Source organism: Bombina bombina, chromosome 11 (assembly GCF_027579735.1).
Source record: "Bombina bombina isolate aBomBom1 chromosome 11, aBomBom1.pri, whole genome shotgun sequence".
In the NCBI taxonomy this organism is placed as follows: Eukaryota; Metazoa; Chordata; class Amphibia; order Anura; family Bombinatoridae; genus Bombina; species Bombina bombina.
Genome location: NC_069509.1, coordinates 62,928,418 through 62,947,953, shown reverse-complemented (window position 1 = coordinate 62,947,953; position 19,536 = coordinate 62,928,418). Strand labels below are relative to the sequence as shown.

Genomic DNA, 19,536 nt, shown 5'->3' with positions numbered 1-19,536 from the left:
GAATTTCTAATATTTTTTTTTTCTTCTTTCTATGATGTTGTATATTACAGAATTAAGAGGTTAAGTAGCGTCTACAACAATATCAATGATAAGGTGGCTACATCAGTCTATTCATATTGCAAACTATATCTTACCCAACAACTCAAATCAACAGGTACAAAAATAACCCATAAGATTAATACAATTATTATTTGTATGTTATATATTATATTAGTTTTCATTTACTTCTGGATTCCTACCATATTCAGTTATCTAATAAGAAATGTTTATTTTTTTCCACTGATGTATTCCATCATTTAGGTTTTGCATGTTACTTGTATGTTATGTATAATGTTAATTTTTATTTACTTCTGGATCCCTACTATATTCAGTTATCATTATCTAATAATAAATGTTTATTTTTTCTCCACTGATGTATTTCATCATTTAGGTATTGCATGTGTTTACGGCACAAACAGTAGCAACCAGTGGATTGAGCTAAATTTTGGTCAATTTTCGGCCCTTGCTACAAATTCAGAACTCCTGGAATTATATCCCAAACCTGGAATTGTAAGTAACTAAAACAAAAAGAATATATTTACACTTGTTTGCAAAACCACGCATTTCCATATGTTTATTTAGCAGTTCATATGTTTCTATTGGAAAAGCTCCTAAACTTGTCATTTTTCTATCAGCCTGTTCTTCCAGAAATACTGACACCAACTTATGTGGCTGAACTTTTGTCCACAACTGACATTCTTACAAATGATACAAGCCTGAAAACAATCTTAATAAGGCTGGATCCAGTAAATATTACAGACTATGTGAATGCTTTCTCTACTGCAGCAGAAAAGGTACAGTCATGTTAAAAGAGACTGTGAGCTAAAATTACCGCACAATAACATGTTACAGAGATGATTAGAGCTCTTTCAGCTTAAATGGATTACTAAACCTCATCTTTCAAATTTGTAGGGAAATATCTCAGATTCTCAACTAACAACAGTGAACCAAGTTCTATTGGAAGTAACGCTGATTAAAATTAACTCCAGCTATTCATCTTATGAAACACAAGACTGGAAGATTTTGTTCCAAAACCAGTTGGTCCTCTTACTGCCTTACTTTGACCAAACTCTTCTTCAGCTCTTGCCAGTTGACATTGATTGCTCTTCCTACCAGGAAATGTAAGTTAAACACCCTAATAATGAAATAGTTGTACATGTTAAAAACAATATTTCTTCTTTATAGAGAAGCAACAATACAAAACTGATATAAGAAAAGCTCAAATTGTCCTGCATTGCAAACATTTATCTATGTTCTTTTATTATCCTCTTCAATTAACAGAGTGAAAGGATTTAACATTGAGTATGCAAACCTTTCACCGGACACACAAGTTGATGTCTACATTAATTTCATAAAGAGATATTTAACTCAGCAACTTGAACTTGGAGGTTAGTAATTTGCATTCATACAATTATAACAAAATATTACCAATTAATGTGGGATTAAAAAAATATGTATTTTACATTTAAGTCGTATTTTTCCCTTGCTAACAACACTTTGTTGTCGTTTGCAGATGTTGCATGTGAAACAATAAATCTTAACATTTGGATTAATAACAACTTTGGCAAATTCAGCATACAGTTAACAACTGAAGACATTATACTCTTCAATAAAAATGTTGAAAAGGTAAAAAATAATACTCATCTGTATTAGATTTCTAATACCATTTTTATTCTTTTTCAAGCAAACTGATCTCATCTCTTGCATCTACCTCATTACAGATAACAGACCCTGCCAAACTTACAGCAATAGAACTGGCCGATTATACACTTGTTGCTGATTTTCTACAGAATACTACGTTGTTAACAAGTCTTCTTAGTCAAATTCTAGAATTCAAAGATTATGATACACTCCAGGGATATCTTCAGAGACTACAAACATCAGTTTGTCAAGTAAGAAACGTTTTCACATATTATTTTCACAAATAGATTGTGTTACTAATTCAACATTTGTCACTGTGAGTTAATTTGGATTACAAGATTTATAACATCTGTGACTAGAATTACTCTTTCACTAAGATATAATATTAAAGGGACACTGAACCCATTTTTTTTCTTTTGTGATTCAGATAGAGCATGCAATTTTAAGCAAGTTTCTAATTTACTCCTATTATCAAATTTTCTTCATTATCTTGGTATCTTTATTTGAAAAGCAAGAAAGTAAGTTTAGATGCCGGCCTATTTTTTGTGAATATCCTGGGTTGTTCCTGCTGATTGGTGGATTAATTTAACCGACCAATAAACAAGTGCTGTCCAGAGTCTGAACCCAAAAATAGCTTAGATGCCTTCTTTTTCAAATAAAGATAGCAAGAGAACGAAGAAAAATTGATAATAGGAGTAAATTAGAAAGTTGCTTAAAATCGCATGCTCTATCTGAATCATGAAATAAAAAATTTGGGTTCAGTGTCCCTTTAAGTTTCATTGTGATGGATTAAACTATTTAATGCACCAGTAGATCATTGCTTGATGGTGCTCAGTGGACTTCACAGAACGTATAAAAAATTCTGTTACTCAGTGGATTTCACGCAACGTAGCCTTAAGAAAGAATAACCAGGTGCTATTTGTCACACAGACACTAGCATAAATTTAGTCAAACCTCAGAACTTCCAAGGTTTCGTAATATGATGCAAAAACACATGCTTCCATAACATTCAAAAACCTACATATTTAATACTGAGAACAGGCAAACATTATTGTTATTCTTTATAATTCTTAAACTGTTTTTATTTATTTTTTTATTTTCACTAGAACACAGAAAGTTCTTCCAACATATCTTCTTGCAACAGTCTAGAACCACTACACCAACTGAGCATCCATAGTCAACAAGAAATTCTAACTAAAGTTTTTACAGTCTTGCACTATGATTGGAGTTTAAATAATATGTCTGGCTGGCTACACATTTTTGACATCCTTATCTCTGACTTCTTTATCGCTCTAAATGAAACCCACATCTCTCAGCTACCTCTCAACATTTCATGTGAAAACTATCAAGCTATGTAAGTGATATTTTGGCACAGGAAAATATTTAGCAAAACCCACTGCATGTCCAGGCCATTCCTCAGAATTTCTAATATTTTTTTTCCTTCTTTCTATGATGTTGTATATTACAGAATTAAGAGGTTAAGTAGCGTCTACAACAATATCAATGATAAGGTGGCTACATCAGTCTATTCATATTGCAAACTATATCTTACCCAACAACTCAAATCAACAGGTACAAAAATAACCCATAAAATTAATACAATTATTATTTGTATGTTATATATTATATTAGTTTTCATTTACTTCTGGATTCCTACCATATTCAGTTATCTAATAAGAAATGTTTATTTTTTTTTCCACTGATGTATTCCATCATTTAGGTTTTGCATGTTACTTGTATGTTATGTATAATGTTAATTTTTATTTACTTCTGGATCCCTACTATATTCAGTTATCATTATCTAATAATAAATGTTTATTTTTTCTCCACTGATGTATTTCATCATTTAGGTATTGCATGTGTTTACGGCACAAACAGTAGCAACCAGTGGATTGAGCTAAATTTTGGTCAATTTTCGGCCCTTGCTACAAATTCAGAACTCCTGGAATTATATCCCAAACCTGGAATTGTAAGTAACTAAAACAAAAAGAATATATTTACACTTGTTTGCAAAACCACGCATTTCCATATGTTTATTTAGCAGTTCATATGTTTCTATTGGAAAAGCTCCTAAACTTGTCATTTTTCTATCAGCCTGTTCTTCCAGAAATACTGACACCAACTTATGTGGCTGAACTTTTGTCCACAACTGACATTCTTACAAATGAAACAAGCCTGAAAACAATCTTAATAAGGCTGGATCCAGTAAATATTACAGACTATGTGAATGCTTTCTCTACTGCAGCAGAAAAGGTACAGTCATGTTAAAAGAGACTGTGAGCTAAAATTACCACACAATAACAAGTTACAGAGATGATTAGAGCTCTTTCAGTTTAAATGGATTACTAAACCTCATCTTTCAAATTTGTAGGGAAATATCTCAGATTCTCAACTAACAACAGTGAACCAAGTTCTATTGGAAGTAACGCTGATTAAAATTAACTCCAGCTATTCATCTTATGAAACACAAGACTGGAAGATTTTGTTCCAAAACCAGTTGGTCCTCTTACTTCCTAACTTCAACCAAACTCTTCTTCAGCTCTTGCCAGTTGACATTAACTGCTCTTCCTACCAGGAAATGTAAGCTCAGCATCCTGATCATCAAATAGTCATATATGTTAAAAACAATTATTCGTTATTTTTAAAAAAAAGAACTTTCTAAAGATCTACTAACATTTTATATATATATGCATTTTTTTAAATTCACAGAGTGAAAGGATTTAGCATTGAGTACACAAATCTATCCATAGAGACACGAGTTGAAGTCTACAATAATTTCATAAAGAGATATTTAACTCAGCAATTACATTTGGGAGGTTGGTGATTTGTTTTTGTACAATTAGAACAAAAATGTCAGATAAATGTGAAATTTGAAAGCAATAATCTAAATCTATAAAACTCATATATTCCCTGTTAACAATATGTTGCTGTCATTTGTAGATGTTGCATGTGAATCTACAAATCTCAACATCTGGATTTATAACAACTTTGGCAACTTTAGTATTCAATTAACAACTGAAGACATTGTTCTCTTCAATAAGCAATATGAAAAGGTAATACTTATATGCATCAGCCAAAGATTTTTTTTTTTACTATTCTTTTTCAAACAATCCAACCTCACCTCTTGCATTTCTTTCATTACAGATAACGAACCCTGCCAAACTTACGGCAACAGAACTGGCCGATTATACACTTGTTGCTGATTCTCTACAGAATTCTACTTTCTTAATAAGTCTTCTCAGTCAAATTCTAGAATTCAAAGATTATGATACCCTCCAGGGATATCTACAGAGACTACAAACTTCAGTTTGTAGAGTACGTATTTACTGCATTTTTGTTTATATAATATATTCAGTATTTTGTAGTTTCTAACGCACGTATTTAACGAGAATATTTGTGTTAATATTTCATTATTATATTGACTGAAAAGTTTTCTGTTTTTCGGGATGACGAGAGGCATACAGTAGGATATGTGTCCACATTTACTCTGTTTTTTAGATTAAAATATCAATCTTTATTTTCGGGGAGTGAAACACTTTATGCACCAGTAGAGCATTACCTTATGGTGCTTAGTGGGCTTCAAGCAAACTGGCATTGAGATAAAATCGCTTGCAACACAATCCCTAGCATACATTTTATTTGACCTCGAGACTTCTAGTTTCATAATACAATACATTTCCTAAACAGGCATGTCTTAATCGCTATGCTTGTAATTGAATGTATAAAAGAGTTACAAATATTTTTGTCTTCTTATTACTTTACATTTTTTTGGTTTGTTTTTTTCCTTAGAGCACAGGTCCTTCTTCCAACATATCTTCTTGTGAGCCGGTTCAATCCCTATCCAAACTGAGCATTCATACTCAACAGGAAATCCTAACTAACGTTTTTACGGTCCTCAGCTATGATTGGAGTTTGAACAATATGTCTAGCTGGTTACATATTTTTGACATTCTTATCTCTGACTTCCTTATCGCTCTAAATGAAACCCACCTTTCTCAGCTGCCCCTCAACATTTCATGTGGAAACTACCAATCTATGTAAGTGATGTTTTGGCACAAGAAAAATTATCAAGAACATCAAGGAAACTCCATGCCATTCCTAAAAATATCTAACACATTTTTTCTTCTTTACATAATGTTGTATATCACAGAATAAAGAAGTTAAGTAATGTCTATGAAGAAATCACTGATACGGAGGCTGCGTCAGTCTATTCATATTGCAAACTATATCTTACCCAGAAAATCAAATCCACAGGTACAAAAATAACTTATAAAATGAAAAAAGCTATTATTATTATGTTATTTATTCAGTTAGTTATTATTTACTTATAAATATCTAATATAGTTATTTATCATCAATAAATAAAAAAAAAAATTTATTTTCTTTGCTACGCTCAATCACTTAGGATTTGCATGTGTTTACGGCACGACCAATAGCAGCCAGTGGATAGAACTAAATTTTGGTCAGTTTTCGGTTCTTGCCACGGTTTCACAACTCCTGGAACAATATCCCAAACCTGACATTGTAAGTTACTCAAACAACAAGAATAGTTTTAAACTTTTCTGAGAACCACACATTTCCATATGTTTCGATAGCAACATTGATGTTTGTTTTGGAAAAGCACCTAAACTTGTCATATTTTATCAGCCCGTTCTTCCAGAAATACTGACACCAACTTATGTGACCAAACTCTTGACCACAACCAACATTTTTACAAATGAAACAAGTCTGAAAACAGTCTTAACAAGGCTAAATCCAGAAAATATTACAGAGTATGTGAATGCCTTCTCCACTGCAGCAGAAAAGGTACAGTCATGTCAAAAGACACTCTAAGCTAAAATAATGACAAAGTACCACTTTTCATCAATGACTTCTCTTTCTCTTCTATTTCAATACATTACTAAATTATATATTTCCATTTGGTAGGGAAATATCTCAGATTCTCAACTAACAATACTGAAGCAAGCTCTATTGGAATTAACGCTGATTAAACTTAACTCCAGTTATTCATCTTATGAAACACAAGACTGGAAGATTTTGTTCCAAAACCAGTTGGTCCTCTTACTTCCTAACTTCAACCAAACTCTTCTTCAGCTCTTGCCAGTTGACATTAACTGCTCTTCCTACCAGGAAATGTAAGCTCAGCATCCTGATCATCAAATAGTCATATATGTTAAAAACAATTATTCGTTATTTAAAAAAAAAAGAACTTTCTAAAGATCTACTAACATTTTTATCTATTGCAAACCTTTATATATATGCATTTTTTTAAATTCACAGAGTGAAAGGATTTAGCATTGAGTACACAAATCTATCCATAGAGACACGAGTTGAAGTCTACAATAATTTCATAAAGAGATATTTAACTCAGCAATTACATTTGGGAGGTTGGTGATTTGTTTTTGTACAATTAGAACAAAAATGTCAGATAAATGTGAAATTTGAAAGCAATAATCTAAATCTATAAAACTCATATATTCCCTGTTAACAATATGTTGCTGTCATTTGTAGATGTTGCATGTGAATCTACAAATCTCAACATCTGGATTTATAACAACTTTGGCAACTTTAGTATTCAATTAACAACTGAAGACATTGTTCTCTTCAATAAGCAATATGAAAAGGTAATACTTATATGCATCAGCCAAAGATTTTTTTTTTTACTATTCTTTTTCAAACAATCCAACCTCACCTCTTGCATTTCTTTCATTACAGATAACGAACCCTGCCAAACTTACGGCAACAGAACTGGCCGATTATACACTTGTTGCTGATTCTCTACAGAATTCTACTTTCTTAATAAGTCTTCTCAGTCAAATTCTAGAATTCAAAGATTATGATACCCTCCAGGGATATCTACAGAGACTACAAACTTCAGTTTGTAGAGTACGTATTTACTGCATTTTTGTTTATATAATATATTCAGTATTTTGTAGTTTCTAACGCACGTATTTAACGAGAATATTTGTGTTAATATTTCATTATTATATTGACTGAAAAGTTTTCTGTTTTTCGGGATGACGAGAGGCATACAGTAGGATATGTGTCCACATTTACTCTGTTTTTTAGATTAAAATATCAATCTTTATTTTCGGGGAGTGAAACACTTTATGCACCAGTAGAGCATTACCTTATGGTGCTTAGTGGGCTTCAAGCAAACTGGCATTGAGATAAAATCGCTTGCAACACAATCCCTAGCATACATTTTATTTGACCTCGAGACTTCTAGTTTCATAATACAATACATTTCCTAAACAGGCATGTCTTAATCGCTATGCTTGTAATTGAATGTATAAAAGAGTTACAAATATTTTTGTCTTCTTATTACTTTACATTTTTTTGGTTTGTTTTTTTCCTTAGAGCACAGGTCCTTCTTCCAACATATCTTCTTGTGAGCCGGTTCAATCCCTATCCAAACTGAGCATTCATACTCAACAGGAAATCCTAACTAACGTTTTTACGGTCCTCAGCTATGATTGGAGTTTGAACAATATGTCTAGCTGGTTACATATTTTTGACATTCTTATCTCTGACTTCCTTATCGCTCTAAATGAAACCCACCTTTCTCAGCTGCCCCTCAACATTTCATGTGGAAACTACCAATCTATGTAAGTGATGTTTTGGCACAAGAAAAATTATCAAGAACATCAAGGAAACTCCATGCCATTCCTAAAAATATCTAACACATTTTTTCTTCTTTACATAATGTTGTATATCACAGAATAAAGAAGTTAAGTAATGTCTATGAAGAAATCACTGATACGGAGGCTGCGTCAGTCTATTCATATTGCAAACTATATCTTACCCAGAAAATCAAATCCACAGGTACAAAAATAACTTATAAAATGAAAAAAGCTATTATTATTATGTTATTTATTCAGTTAGTTATTATTTACTTATAAATATCTAATATAGTTATTTATCATCAATAAATAAAAAAAAAAATTTCTTTTCTTTGCTACGCTCAATCACTTAGGATTTGCATGTGTTTACGGCACGACCAATAGCAGCCAGTGGATAGAACTAAATTTTGGTCAGTTTTCGGTTCTTGCCACGGTTTCACAACTCCTGGAACAATATCCCAAACCTGACATTGTAAGTTACTCAAACAACAAGAATAGTTTTAAACTTTTCTGAGAACCACACATTTCCATATGTTTCGATAGCAACATTGATGTTTGTTTTGGAAAAGCACCTAAACTTGTCATATTTTATCAGCCCGTTCTTCCAGAAATACTGACACCAACTTATGTGACCAAACTCTTGACCACAACCAACATTTTTACAAATGAAACAAGTCTGAAAACAGTCTTAACAAGGCTAAATCCAGAAAATATTACAGAGTATGTGAATGCCTTCTCCACTGCAGCAGAAAAGGTACAGTCATGTCAAAAGACACTCTAAGCTAAAATAATGACAAAGTACCACTTTTCATCAATGACTTCTCTTTCTCTTCTATTTCAATACATTACTAAATTATATATTTCCATTTGGTAGGGAAATATCTCAGATTCTCAACTAACAATACTGAAGCAAGCTCTATTGGAATTAACGCTGATTAAACTTAACTCCAGTTATTCATCTTATGAAACACAAGACTGGAAGATTTTGTTCCAAAACCAGTTGGTCCTCTTACTTCCTAACTTCAACCAAACTCTTCTTCAGCTCTTGCCAGTTGACATTAACTGCTCTTCCTACCAGGAAATGTAAGCTCAGCATCCTGATCATCAAATAGTCATATATGTTAAAAACAATTATTCGTTATTTAAAAAAAAAAGAACTTTCTAAAGATCTACTAACATTTTTATCTATTGCAAACCTTTATATATATGCATTTTTTTAAATTCACAGAGTGAAAGGATTTAGCATTGAGTACACAAATCTATCCATAGAGACGCGAGTTGAAGTCTACAATAATTTCATAAAGAGATATTTAACTCAGCAATTACATTTGGGAGGTTGGTGGTTTGTTTTCTTACAGTTAGAACAAAAATGTCAGATAAATGTGAAATTTGAAAGCAATAATCTAAATCTATAAAACTCATATATTCCCTGTTAACAATATGTTGCTGTCATTTGTAGATGTTGCATGTGAATCTACAAATCTCAACATCTGGATTTATAACAACTTTGGCAACTTTAGTATTCAATTAACAACTGAAGACATTGTTCTCTTCAATAATCAATATGAAAAGGTAATACTTATATGCATCAGCCAAAGATTTTTTTTTTACTATTCTTTTTCAAACAATCCAACTTCTCCTCTTGCTTCTCTTTCATTACAGATAACAAACCCTGCCAAACTTACGGCAACAGAACTGGCCGATTATACACTTGTTGCTGATTCTCTACAGAATTCTACTTTCTTAATAAGTCTTCTCAGTCAAATTCTAGAATTCAAAGATTATGATACCCTCCAGGGATATCTACAGAGACTACAAACTTCAGTTTGTCAAGTACGTATTTACTGCATTTTTCTTTACATAATATATTCAGTATTTTGTAGTTTCTAACGCACGTATTTAACGAGAATATTTGTGTTAATATTTCATTATTATATTGTCTGAAAAGTTTTCTGTTTTTTGGGATGACGAGAGGCATACAGTAGGATATGTGTCCACATTTACTCTCTTTTTTAGATTAAAATATCAATCTTTATTTTCGGGGATTGAAACACTTTATGCACCAGTAGAGCATTACCTTATGGTGCTTAGTGGGCTTCAAGCAAACTGGCATTGAGATAAAATCACTTACTTGCAACACAAACCCTAGCATACATTTTATTTGACCTTGAGACTTCTAGTTTCATAATACGACACATTTCCTAAACAGGCATGTCTTAATTGCTATGCTTGTAATTGAATGTATAAAAGAGTTACAAATATTTTTCCCTTCTTATAACTTTACATTTTTTTGGTTTGTTTTTTTCATTAGAGCACAGGTCCTTCTTCCAACATATCTTCTTGTGAGCCGGTTCAATCCCTATCCAAACTGAGCATTCATACTCAACAGGAAATCCTAACTAACGTTTTTACGGTCCTCAGCTATGATTGGAGTTTGAACAATATGTCTAGCTGGTTACATATTTTTGACATTCTTATCTCTGACTTCCTTAACGCTCTAAATGAAACCCACCTTTCTCAGCTGCCGCTCAACATTTCATGTGAAAACTACCAATCTATGTAAGTGATGTTTTGGCACAAGAAAAATTATCAAGAACATCAAGGAAACTCCATGCCATTCCTAAAAATATCTAACACATTTTTTCTTCTTTACATAATGTTGTATATCACAGAATAAAGAAGTTAAGTAATGTCTATGAAGAAATCACTGATACCGAGGCTGCGTCAGTCTATTCATATTGCAAACTATATCTTACCCAGAAAATCAAATCCACAGGTACAAAAATAACTTATAAAATGAAAAAAGCTATTATAATTATGTTATTTATTCAGTTAGTTATTATTTACTTATAAATATCTAATATAGTTATTTATCATCAATAAATCTAAAAAATGTTTTCTTTTTTTGCTACGCTCAATCACTTAGGATTTGCATGTGTTTACGGCACGACCAATAGCAGCCAGTGGATAGAACTAAATTTTGGTCAGTTTTCGGTTCTTGCCACGGTTTCACAACTCCTGGAACTATATCCCAAACCTGACATTGTAAGTTACTCAAACAACAAGAAAAGTTTTAAACTTTTCTGAGAACCACACATTTCCATATGTTTAGATAGCAACATTGATGTTTGTTTTGGAAAAGCACCTAAACTTGTCATATTTTATCAGCCCGTTCTTCCAGAAATACTGACACCAACTTATGTGACCGAACTCTTGACCACATCCAACATTTTTACAAATGAAACAAGTCTGAAAACAATCTTAACAAGGCTAAATCCAGAAAATATTACAGAGTATGTGAATGCCTTCTCCACTGCAGCAGAAAAGGTACTGTCATGTCAAAAGACACTCTGAGCTAAAATAATGACAAAGTACAACTTTTCAACAATGACTTCTCTTTCTCTTCAACTTCAGTACATTACTAAACTTTATCTTTCCATTTGGTAGGGAAATATCTCAGAATCGCAACTAACAATACTGAAGCAAGCTTTATTGGAAGTAACGCTGATTAAACTTAACTCCAGTTATTCATCTTATGAAACACAAGACTGGAAGATTTTGTTCCAAAACCAGTTGGTCCTCTTACTTCCTAACTTCAACCAAACTCTTCTTCAGCTCTTGCCAGTTGACATTAACTGCTCTTCCTACCAGGAAATGTAAGTTCAACATTGTGATTGTTCAAATAGTCATACATGTTAAAAACAATAATTCTTTATAAAAAAAACAAAAAAAAACCCAGAACTTACGAAACATTAGTATATATTTTTATCTATTGCAACTTTTATATATATCCTTTTTTTAATTCACAGAGTGAAAGGATTTAGCATTGAGTACACAAATCTTTCCAGAGAGATGCGAGTTGAAGTCTACAATAATTTCATAAAGAGATATTTAACTGAGCAGTTACATTCGGGAGGTTGGTGATTTGCTATTATACAGTTAGAACAAAAGATTCAATTTAATGTGAAATTTGAATGCAATACTCTAAATCTATGAAATTCATTTTTTCCCTGTTAACAATACATTGCTGTTATTTGTAGATGTTGCATGTGAATCTATAAATCTTAACATCTGGATTTATAACAACTTTGGCAACTTTAGTATTCAATTAACAACTGAAGACATTGTTCTCTTCAATAAGAAATATGAAAAGGTAATACTTATATGCATCTGCTACAGATTTATATTATTATTTTTAAAGCAAACTGACCTCACCTTTTGAATTTTCTTCATTACAGATAACAGACCCTGCCAAGCTTACAGCAACAGAACTGGCCGATTATACATTTGTTGCTGATTCTTTACAAAATTCTACTTTGGTAACAAGTCTTCTTAGTCAAATTCTAAAATTCAAAGATTATGATACACTCCAGGGATATCTACAGCAACTACAAAATTCAGTTTGTCAAGTAAGTAATTAGTGTACTTTTTGTAAGGGGGGGGGGGGGTAGTAGACAATCTTATACTCTCCTTTCTGTACTCCAGCCCCTCACCCACTGCAATAAGCAGTGTAAAAGTCATCAAATATATTCACAAAGAATATATAAGTGCAATTTATCGTGCCAAAAGTGGAATAAGAGATGTATTCCTGTTAGTTGTTTTAATAGCCAGGGAAAAAACTATTTCAGAAAACAATTTGTTAAGAGTTTGTAAAACTCTAAACCTTGGCCTACTATGTAAAGATAGACCATTAAAAAAACAATGGCCAGGGTGACATTAATCAGATACATTTTTTCTGGCTTCTCTTATTCATCCTTTAAAAGTAAATGATATTAAGAGAAATAAGTGGTGGTATAATTCGTAGTACAACTTTGCTTACTATCACACTAAACATAATGCGTAAAAAATAAAATAAGTCTACAAATCTAAATATCCCATAGAAGCATAGCTAATAGATATAACCATGAACTATTCTCAAATATTTAAAGCGGTGTTCACTTGTAATAGTCATTAAGCGTGTTAAATCAAATGGGTATATAAATCTAGTACATCAATATGGTTAAATGGATTCAGTTGCTCCAAATAGCTAATTAAGTCATATTCAGAATTTAAGTCCAAAACTTATGTAATTTATTATTGTGAGACGCAATATTAATATGTCTTTGTGAACTGATTTATAACTCACTATTTTCTTTCATAAGTGCACACCACCTTAATCTTTTCGGGCGGACCCTATACATATGGTGATTAGCCAATTGTAGTTTAGATCATTGTTTTAAAAGGGGACTCTTGTCCCAAGGGCAGTCAGACTATGATTATGGCTCTTTACTGAAAAGGTTTCATCTTTTTCTATCTGTTATCCTATTTTTTAACTTGTGGATTACAATAAAATTGGAAATTTTATTTAAAGGCAGTTAACACTTTGCTCTTTATATATTTACTTTCTCACATAGAACATTATATCAAGGTTTATTATCAGGGAGTGAAACACTTAATGCACCAGTAGATCATTACCTTACTGTGCTCAGTGGGCATCAAGCAAACTGGCCTCGAGATAAATTCCCCTGGTGCTATGTGCCACACAACCCATAGCAAGGATTTAATTTAACCTCAGAACATCCATTTTCATAAAAGCACAAATAATGGTTTTGTAATAGTCAAAACACATCCAAAATTCAGACTGACAGAATTTAAAAATACTTGTTAGAAAAATATACAGTAAAGCTTACTTCTATAGGTGGGATGGCCTGTAGTGAAATTCTCCATTTAACTATCAGGCATGTAAAAGCTAGAAAATTCTGAGTTTTAAAGTATTTACCATTAAACACCTTTTACTAAACCTGCATGTTTTAATTGTAATGCTTACAATTGTGTCTATAAATGAGCTAAGAAGTTTTTTCCTCTTCTTATAACTTTACATTGCTTTTCCTTAGAGCACAGATCCTTCATCCAACATATCTTATTGTGAGCAGCTTCAATCAATATCCAAACTGACCATTCATATTCAACAGGAAATTCTAACTAACGTTTTTACAGTCCTCGGCTATGATTGGAGTTTAAACAATATGACTGGCTGGTTACAAATTTTTGACATTCTTGACTCTGACTTCCTTATTTCTCTAAATGAAACCCACATTTCTCAGCTGCCGCTCAACATTTCATGTGAAAACTACCAATCTATGTAAGTGATGTTTTGAGACAGGAACAAATTTGAAAAAAATGCAATTCCAGATCATTCCTCAAAAATTTCTAACATATTCTGTTTTGTCTTTACATGATGTTGCATATTACAGAATAAAGAAGTTAAGTAATGTCTACAACAATATCACCGATAAGGAGGCTTCATCAGTCTTTTCATATTGCATACAATATCTTACTCAGCAACTCAAATTCACAGGTACAAAAATAACTACAGTTAAATTTTTAATTTATTCCTGGATTAGTGCCATAGGCCTAGTTTCCATTGCTGAGGTAAATGGGGTTAAGTTGTGGTAACATTAATTATCTCCATCTCTGAAGATGTTTTATGCTACCACCAGTCTAAAGGTAGATGGGGGGGGGGGGGGGGTTCTCTGTCGTAAACCCCCTAATTTTTATGCTATTAATTCTGTTAGTTTTAAGTTATTTTGCATTTTTGACTTCCTTCTACATTTAGTTATCATCATCTAATAGTTAACAGAATATTTTTGTGTTGCTTCCATCATTTAGGTTTTGCGTGTAGTTATGGCACAAACAATAGCAACCAGTGGATTGAACTAAATTTTGGTCAGTTTTCAAGTCTTGCCACAGTTTTAGAATTGAAGATGTTTTTCCAAAATCAGTTGGTCCCCTTGTTTCCTAACTTTGACCAAACTCTTCTTCAGCTCTTGCCAGTTGACTTTGACTGCTCTTCCTACCAGGAAATGTAAGCTCAACATTCTGATCATGAAAATGCTTTATTTCTTTAAAACTATTTGTACTCATTGACCAAAAAAGAAAAACAGAACTAATATAGGAAAATTCCTGTATTTCCATATATTTTTAACCTTTATCTATATTTTTTTTTATTCAATTAACAGAGTGAAAGGATTTAGCATCAAGTATGCAGAGCTTTCAACAGAGAAACAAGATGCTGTCTACAGTAATTTCATAAAGAGATACCTAACTCAGCAATTACAATCTGCAGGTTGGTTTTGCAGAATTATTACAAACAAAATCCTAACAAAAACCCCAGTTTGTACTGTAAACATGATATACAGCTAGATGGAAATTATTATTTTTTTTTTTTGCTCCAGCATGTATGCTTTTAATTCTATTTCTTATTAATAAGTAGAAGGCATATCTTACAATGCAATTTCATATGACAGACTTACAGCAATTACAGTATGTATATAGACAATAACATGACAGTGTCAAGGCTGCAGGATCTATTTTAATTATTGATAAGGATAATTTCAAATCAGTTGTTCTAACACACTGTGGCCTCTATTTATCAACCTGTCAAATTCGCCGGCACCAATACGCTCTCCTAAGATCGCCTAACATCGCTGCCGCGGACCTGAATACGTTCTCAACAATTATCAAGAAAGCTGTCAAAAAGCCGCGCACCAAGTGCGGAGCGATGAGCAGCGGACTGTTGTTAACTAACAGTCATCGATTTCGCTGCTCTTCGGCTTATTTGCAGCTTTCTTGGTACCCTGTCACTAAGCACCCACACTATACTATACTGTTTACCCCCTAAACCGCTGCGCCCGGACCCTGCCGCACCTAAATAAAGTTATTAACCCCTAAACCGCCGCTCCCGGAGCCCACCGCAACTAAATAAAATATTTAACCCCTAAACCACAGCTCCTGGACCCCGCCGCAACTAAATAAAGTGTTTAACCCCTAAACCGCCGCCCCCTACATTAAATTTATTTACCCCTAATATGACCCCCCTACACTGCCGCCACCTACATTAAATTTATTAACCCCTAATCTGACCCCCCTACACCGCCACCACCTACATTAAATTTATTAACCCCTAATCTGAACCCCCTACACCGCCTCCACCTACATTAAATTTATTAACCCCTAATCTGACCCCCCCTACACCGCCACCACCTACATTAAATTTATTAACCCCTAATCTGACCCCCCTACACTGCCGCCACCTACATTAAATTTATTAACCCCTAATCTGACCCCCCTACACCGCCTCCACCTACATTAAATTTATTAACCCCTAATCTGACCCCCAACACTGCCGCCACCTACATTAAATTTATTAACCCCTAATCTGACCCCCCTACACAGCCGCCACCTACATTAAATGTATTAACCCCTAATCTCCCACCCCCAACGTCGCCGCCACTATATTAAATTTATTAACCCCTAAACCTAAGTCTAACCCTAGCCCTAACACCCCCCTAACTTAAATATAATTTAAATTAATCTAAATAAATATTCCTATCATTAAATAAATTATACCTATTTAAAAATAAATAATTACCTATAAGGGGCGTGACCAAGCCACAGCCATGACCAGATGCACAACTACATAGCTCTGATCTTAACTTGAAGAATTTGGGGGTGTTCTCATTATATTTACAGATTTTCTCATAATATTTCTGTCGACTACATGTTGAGGTAATCCTGATTCCAGAGATACCACTTTATGTTTGTGTAACTCACTCAAATAGAAGATTTCATCCAGATCATATGCGGATCGCTGCGGCTCATTTCACAGGAACATCTATCCCCCCCTCCCGGTTTGAGGGTTATTCGGACAGAGGGGTATTAATTTATTACGACTTTTATAGAGTGAAACTTCCTCTACACTGACTTTATCCTATCTAGCTCAATAAGGAGAAGGGCTTTTACACACAGATAAGAGCGCTGCTAGAAAATCTAGAACAACGGATGTGCTGTGACTTTGAAGATCTCTCTACTACCATTAGAGCTGTAAGGGGAGAGGGACACAACAGCGCAACCAAGATGGCAGATAACACAAGGGAAACTCTCCCATATGAAACGGCATCTGATAGCGCAAGTTGTTCCACGCTCAAGAAGGATCCTAACATGGGAGTTCAGAAAGATTCCGACGCCGCTGGGGATTACCTACCCCCCTAGAGAGTCTTCGATCCCCTGGACTCAGCTCAGATCTTGTACCTCTGATGGAACTAATGCGGTGTTCGCAGAGTGCTCGTCGGCAGTCGCCCGTGATGGAGTGGCCGTCCACCGGGTGCGCGACGAGTTTTCAGCTGACAAATCGTGGTACAATAAATGGTCTTATAATATACAGAGAGTAAGAAGCCAAGCCCAAGGTCGTACAAGAAAAGAGGGAACCTTAATGCCTTCAACACACTGATCTGCTATTCCACTATGGATTTTTCTGGTTTTGATCCTGTCTGACATATGGGCCCCTCCCGATGTGTCTCGCTGGGTTTCCAGATTAACACAGCTTCTAAATAGAGGTGTTGGATGACTGTTTTGCTAATTTGTTTGGTTTGCTACGGAGTACCGGGTTTCCCTCTTCATAAGGACCTATTGTGCCAACATACATATCACCCTGTTTTAATTTAATAACTTACCGGACCCTTAGACTCTATGCCTTTTTCTCTTGCAAAATGTTTTATTAGCCTTTCTTATGCCCTCCCTTTGCTTTATTTTATTAAGTATGTTTCACAGTTGTTATGTGTATCCAGATAGCTATCTTACTCGGATCTATATATCTAGTCATCCTCAACTTATTCATCTCCCCTGTTAAAAGAATCATATATACTCTGTTTATCTGACAAGTCTATTTCATGCAGGGGCATTGGTTGTGAGCAATACAGTTCACTAGTGCTACTTAATAGTAGGCTTTTATATAGTGTGACAGTTCGATTCATTTTAAGAATATTGAAATGGAATTGTGGACTTATTTACAAAATGTTGGTACTATCTGATAATGGAGCTGTACATATGGGGGATAATTTGATTTCTCCTGAGCATATATACTATCCTAAGTACCCTTGTGTTGTTTAAATTTAGACAATCATATCTATTAACATCACTTCATGTCTTACCACTACAAGATATTCTTCTCAAGTGTCCTAAGCCGTGTATATTAATCCCCTTTCCCTAATTCTAAACTAACATGGGTTAAACAGTTGTCCTTTGTCCACTATAAATTGAATAAATATTAGGTTATCCCATAATAAAATAATAAACCTTCCTGCCATATACTTTCTCATGATGTCCCTATTACTTGAAAGCACAATATCTAATCCGGCAAGAAAGACAGGATTATAGGTGAATACTTATAGGCTCTCTCCAATTATTGCTGTCAACACTCAGTTCTTATGAATCCACCTTTTAGATTTAATTACATGCTATAGCTGCCAATTAGCTAGTCCTTCTATACTGTTAGTTGTTCCATAAAATACAAACATAAGCTCATGCTATAACTTATTACATGTAGCCCAAGAGTGGTCTCTATGACTGTGGTTGACCTAGGTGTGAGATAGCTAACTAACACTTTAACCTATGGATGTCCAATATTCAAGTTGTTACCACTCATGTTGACATGCCCCTTTAAGTTCAGTTTCCATCGGAATAAGAGTACTTCCATACACAAAGTAAAAGTAGAATCAACTATAACATACTAACTTCATATATCCTATTCAAGATATGTATGATATACCATTTTATAGTATTGTCTAAGCTTGACAATTTGCTATAACATTGAACTTCATTAACCTAGAATCTTGCTATCACATATGTTGTGGAGGTCTGTTTCATTTGTAAATTACTAACCCTCTCCTACCCCCCCCCCCCCGAGCGGTGCTTACCCATTGTTTCCTACTAACTAATATGAAGCCCAACGTGGCTACCCATCTGGCTATCATATTTTTTCAATTTCTCCTGACCAATTGGCCCATAAGCGGTAACTCACATAGTCAGCCATTTATGCTATTGTATTCATAAAACTGAGGTCTGAGAAGCCTACTTATTGTTATACATTGTTCTGTTGCTTTTTCATTTTCGTCTTTTCTTACCTATTCGCAACTGATGATGTTTCTGGAATAATGTTATACCTGCCGTTACTGTTATAAGGCTATCATGGTATGCTGTTTGTATCGCTAAACCTCAATAAAAAATTATTTAAAAAATAATAATAAAAAAAAAAGAAATAAATACTTACCTATAAAATAAACCCTAAGATAGCTACAATATAACTAATAGTTACATTGTAGCTATTTTAGGATTTATTTTTATTTTACAGACAACTTTGTATTTATTTTAACTAGATAGAATAGTTATTAAATAGCTATTAACTATTTAATAACTT

General features: G+C 33.6%; 1 protein-coding gene across 1 annotated transcript in view; it reads left to right on the top strand.

The window, feature by feature from the left end:
• Nucleotides 1–19,536, top strand: part of LOC128641669 (uncharacterized) — a 129,055-nt gene that overhangs the window by 10,167 nt on the left and 99,352 nt on the right. The window contains exons 12-54 of the mRNA XM_053694202.1: nucleotides 51–154; nucleotides 431–549; nucleotides 675–833; nucleotides 952–1,160; nucleotides 1,321–1,427; nucleotides 1,553–1,665; nucleotides 1,761–1,931; nucleotides 2,787–3,034; nucleotides 3,149–3,252; nucleotides 3,531–3,649; nucleotides 3,775–3,933; nucleotides 4,052–4,260; nucleotides 4,390–4,496; nucleotides 4,621–4,733; nucleotides 4,825–4,995; nucleotides 5,470–5,717; nucleotides 5,831–5,934; nucleotides 6,086–6,204; nucleotides 6,328–6,486; nucleotides 6,607–6,815; nucleotides 6,961–7,067; nucleotides 7,192–7,304; nucleotides 7,396–7,566; nucleotides 8,041–8,288; nucleotides 8,402–8,505; nucleotides 8,657–8,775; nucleotides 8,899–9,057; nucleotides 9,178–9,386; nucleotides 9,532–9,638; nucleotides 9,763–9,875; nucleotides 9,966–10,136; nucleotides 10,615–10,862; nucleotides 10,976–11,079; nucleotides 11,230–11,348; nucleotides 11,472–11,630; nucleotides 11,751–11,959; nucleotides 12,113–12,219; nucleotides 12,344–12,456; nucleotides 12,542–12,712; nucleotides 14,177–14,424; nucleotides 14,537–14,640; nucleotides 14,952–15,147; nucleotides 15,302–15,408. Of these exons, the coding sequence (XP_053550177.1) occupies nucleotides 51–154; nucleotides 431–549; nucleotides 675–833; nucleotides 952–1,160; nucleotides 1,321–1,427; nucleotides 1,553–1,665; nucleotides 1,761–1,931; nucleotides 2,787–3,034; nucleotides 3,149–3,252; nucleotides 3,531–3,649; nucleotides 3,775–3,933; nucleotides 4,052–4,260; nucleotides 4,390–4,496; nucleotides 4,621–4,733; nucleotides 4,825–4,995; nucleotides 5,470–5,717; nucleotides 5,831–5,934; nucleotides 6,086–6,204; nucleotides 6,328–6,486; nucleotides 6,607–6,815; nucleotides 6,961–7,067; nucleotides 7,192–7,304; nucleotides 7,396–7,566; nucleotides 8,041–8,288; nucleotides 8,402–8,505; nucleotides 8,657–8,775; nucleotides 8,899–9,057; nucleotides 9,178–9,386; nucleotides 9,532–9,638; nucleotides 9,763–9,875; nucleotides 9,966–10,136; nucleotides 10,615–10,862; nucleotides 10,976–11,079; nucleotides 11,230–11,348; nucleotides 11,472–11,630; nucleotides 11,751–11,959; nucleotides 12,113–12,219; nucleotides 12,344–12,456; nucleotides 12,542–12,712; nucleotides 14,177–14,424; nucleotides 14,537–14,640; nucleotides 14,952–15,147; nucleotides 15,302–15,408 (6,557 nt within the window). The remainder of the gene's footprint in view (nucleotides 1–50; nucleotides 155–430; nucleotides 550–674; nucleotides 834–951; nucleotides 1,161–1,320; nucleotides 1,428–1,552; nucleotides 1,666–1,760; nucleotides 1,932–2,786; nucleotides 3,035–3,148; nucleotides 3,253–3,530; nucleotides 3,650–3,774; nucleotides 3,934–4,051; nucleotides 4,261–4,389; nucleotides 4,497–4,620; nucleotides 4,734–4,824; nucleotides 4,996–5,469; nucleotides 5,718–5,830; nucleotides 5,935–6,085; nucleotides 6,205–6,327; nucleotides 6,487–6,606; nucleotides 6,816–6,960; nucleotides 7,068–7,191; nucleotides 7,305–7,395; nucleotides 7,567–8,040; nucleotides 8,289–8,401; nucleotides 8,506–8,656; nucleotides 8,776–8,898; nucleotides 9,058–9,177; nucleotides 9,387–9,531; nucleotides 9,639–9,762; nucleotides 9,876–9,965; nucleotides 10,137–10,614; nucleotides 10,863–10,975; nucleotides 11,080–11,229; nucleotides 11,349–11,471; nucleotides 11,631–11,750; nucleotides 11,960–12,112; nucleotides 12,220–12,343; nucleotides 12,457–12,541; nucleotides 12,713–14,176; nucleotides 14,425–14,536; nucleotides 14,641–14,951; nucleotides 15,148–15,301; nucleotides 15,409–19,536) is intronic.